This window comes from Kryptolebias marmoratus, linkage group LG15 (assembly GCF_001649575.2).
Source record: "Kryptolebias marmoratus isolate JLee-2015 linkage group LG15, ASM164957v2, whole genome shotgun sequence".
Taxonomy (NCBI): domain Eukaryota; kingdom Metazoa; phylum Chordata; class Actinopteri; order Cyprinodontiformes; family Rivulidae; genus Kryptolebias; species Kryptolebias marmoratus.
In genome coordinates, this window is record NC_051444.1 from 1512471 (window position 1) to 1516029 (window position 3559).

General features: G+C 44.7%; 1 protein-coding gene across 1 annotated transcript in view; it reads left to right on the forward strand.

Moving 5' to 3' along the window:
• The window catches only part of ace2 (angiotensin I converting enzyme 2), a 12140-nt gene continuing 8581 nt past the window's right edge, over window positions 1-3559 (forward strand). The window contains exons 1-8 of the mRNA XM_017439896.3: window positions 1-234; window positions 305-463; window positions 1160-1253; window positions 1787-1930; window positions 2039-2154; window positions 2249-2354; window positions 3025-3122; window positions 3194-3366. Coding sequence (XP_017295385.1) covers window positions 31-234; window positions 305-463; window positions 1160-1253; window positions 1787-1930; window positions 2039-2154; window positions 2249-2354; window positions 3025-3122; window positions 3194-3366 — 1094 coding nt within the window. The 5' untranslated portion in view covers window positions 1-30. The remainder of the gene's footprint in view (window positions 235-304; window positions 464-1159; window positions 1254-1786; window positions 1931-2038; window positions 2155-2248; window positions 2355-3024; window positions 3123-3193; window positions 3367-3559) is intronic.

Consider the following 3559-nt stretch of genomic DNA (forward strand, 5'->3'; position numbering starts at 1 on the left):
GCTTCCTCCTCAGAGTCACTCGGTGTCAGGATGGAGCTGAACATGTCCGCCGGGGTCCTCCTGACCCTCCTCGCTGCCTTCTGTTCCTTTCCAGTGGAGGCCGCAGACCTGGAGGCTGAGGCCAAGGACTTCCTGCTGAAGTTTGACGAGAACGCCACGGCACAGATGTACCAGTACTCGCTGGCGTCGTGGGCCTACAACACCGACATCAGCCAGGAGAACTCAGACAAGCTGGTAGGTTTCCAGGACAGTCCAACACCTTCAGACAGTTTGGTTTTAGAGTCACTGATGGAGCTCTGCACAGGCGGAGGAGGGAGAACGCTGGAGCGCTTTCTATAGCCGGATATCAGAGGAGTCCCAGAAATACCCCCTGGATCAGATCCACGACCCGACAGTCAAGCTGCAGCTCATCTCCTTACAGGACAAAGGCTCCGGGGCTCTGAGCCCAGATAAAGCTTCACAGGTGAGGAAAACCGTCAAATCACACCTGTCAGCTCCCAACAAATGATCAATTTAAACCATTTCTTCTTATTAATTAGCAAAAATGTATTACATTTTTACTATTCTTGCATCATTTTGGTTAAATAAATGAAGTTTATCTTTAGTTTTATTCCAACCAATTAAAAGTTAATTAGTCAAAATAGTAAAATTATAACTAATCTGCTTAAGCATGTAATTAAATGGAAAACAAAATAGATTCCATTCATGCAAATGAATACTTATTTAAATAAAGCTACAAATTACTTACAACATAGTATTTGCACATTTACCAGTTTATTAATAATTACATATTTCAGCCAACTTAACAAGGAAATAAAAGTTTATATGAAGTTATGTCATCTGAAGATAGACGCGGCTGATGATTGGCTCGTTAGCAGGTTAGAACCTCGTTAGCAGACGTAAAGTTTTCCTCAGTTCTCTGTCTCGTTAACCTCTTAATGACAGACTTATTGTCTGACTCCACAGGCAACAAAGGACGTGAATGTTGGCGTCTTATCAAACTTTATGTTTAAGTTGTTTGAGTTTTATCTTTTCTATAAATTACATTTAACAGCTAAAACACGTCTTCACAGGTACGACTGAATTTCACCTTTAATTTTCCCGTTTTATGTTGTGGACTGCCATGAACGTCACCTGAACCTGTTTCTGCTTCCTGCAGCTGAATAATGTGATGAGCAGCATGAGCACCATCTACAGCACGGCTACAGTCTGCATGCCTGATGACCCGCTGGACTGCCAGACTCTGGAGCCAGGTACGCTTCCTGCTGCTGCCAGCGTTACCTGCACCTGGAATTAATTAACAAACACTTCAAGAGTGAAAGGTTGTACTGAGGAGAATATCTGACCAAAATCAGGAACACAGCTTTTTATTTCCTGTGTTGGAAAGCTGAATACAGATGGAGATCTCTTCAGTTCCTTCAGAAACTTTGTTCTCCTTGAAATCTGCTGCCCTTCGTTTTGTTTTCTGATGCTAATTTTAGCATTTTAGCTGTTTTGCTGCTTTTAGCTTTAAACAAGTAATTTGCTTCCTTTAGCTTTTACCTACTATTTAGCTTCTTTCAGCTTTAATAACCAAGTTTAAACTTCTTCAGCTGTCATTAAGCAGTCTTTAGCTGTCATTAGCTGTCTTCAGCTGTCTTTCAGCTGTCTTTCAGCAGTCGTTTAGCTCTCGTTGTCGATGTGCCGTGTCCAAATCTCTGCTGTTATTTTATGGGGGAAAATGCAGAAGAAGTTGACTTTATTTTGATTTTTGATGAGAAGTGACACGTTTGGAGTCTGTTTCCAGGCCTGGAGGCCATCATGGCCAACAGCAGGAACTACTCGCAGCGCCTCCACGTGTGGGAGGGCTGGAGGAAGGAGGTGGGGAAGAAGATGAGGCCGCTGTACGAGGACTACGTGGACCTGAAGAACGAAGCTGCCAAGCTAAACGGTAAAGTCGTGTGAGGCGGGAGCGCCGGCAGCTGATAATCTGTTCCTGTTCCTCTCGAATGCTTCTGATAACTTAGTCATGGAGTTTTTAACAAACTGTTCTCTGCAGGGTTTGAAGACTACGGTGCTTACTGGAGATACAACTACGAGACCATCGAGGAGGACGTCCAGTTCAAGTACACCAGAGATCAGCTGATGGGGGACGTCCGCTCCATCTACAAGGAGGTGTGTCTGTTTGAGGACCGGCCGTCAAATAAACAAATAAACGCTCTTATTTTGATTATAGGAAGAAATAAACAGTCTGGTTTTCTGTTTGCAGATCTTGCCTTTATACAAGGAGCTGCACGCCTACGTGAGAGCCAGACTCATGGAAGTCTACCCAGGTCACATCCATCCGGAGGGTCCGCTGCCGGCCCACCTGCTGGGTGCGTTCAGGTGTTTCTGCAGAGCCAGTCAGATTGTTGCTGACCTCACCTTTCATGGCAACGGGCCATGAATCATGCTGTGTGTCTGGAAATAATCGTCTACAAATGATTAACTTTTACAGTCAGCTTGATTAAAGATGGCCGCCACAGATAATCAACCTCAGCCAAAACAAAGATGGCTCCAACGCAGTCAGTTTTACAGATAATGAGCTAAAGTTTGGTGCGGTGGTAGCTGAGAGTCAGAATACGTGTCAGGGATGACTCTCAGCTACTACCACATGCATTTTAACTCAGCATCTGTGTAACTGACTGAATTACAGCCATTCTGTTTGGAACAATGAGCTGTGGCGGCCATCTTGAATCTCTGAAAGTTTCATTAAGTCATCCAGCAGTTTGAGATGTTTGGCTTGAAATGGGTCGGTGGCGGCTAACGGAGCAGAAAAAGCTAAATAATTCTTCAAATTGTTTAAAATTAAAGTTTGTCTCCCTCTCCTGTCCTCAGCTGGTCCCTGCAGCTTCAGGAAAAAATCAGCTGAAACGGATTGTTGCAGCTTTTAAATTAAAATATTTCTAATTTGTATTGTTTAAATGTGTTGAACAATCATGTTGATTAAGTCATTAACTCAGTAAGTATGAGGATGAATAATAACTGATTGTGTTGATCGTTCAGGCGACATGTGGGGCAGATTCTGGACCAACCTGTACCCCCTGGCGGTCCCCTACCCTGACAAACCCGACATCGACGTCAGTGAAGCCATGGTGGAGCAGGTACAGAACCTGTCCTGTCGAAGTAAGAACTCAGGTGAAGTCTTTCCTTTAACTCTCCGCTCGAACTTCAGGGCTGGGATGAACTTCGGCTCTTCAAAGAAGCAGAGAAGTTCTTCATGTCTGTCGGGCTGTACAAGATGTTCGACAACTTCTGGAACAACTCCATGTTTGTGAAGCCCGAAGATGGACGGCAGGTGGTGTGTCACCCCACCGCCTGGGACATGGGGAACAGAGAGGACTTCAGGTGGGATGCACACACACATGTTATGTCTCTCTATCTCTGCAGGGACTTTCCATTGACTTCCATTCATTTCTACACCCTAACTACACCCTAACTACACCCTAACCCTAACCATTACCAGTACATAGCTAACCCTAAACCAAACCTAAACTCAATTCACACCAGTGGCGTCACTAGGCCTGTTGTAGGGGGGCTT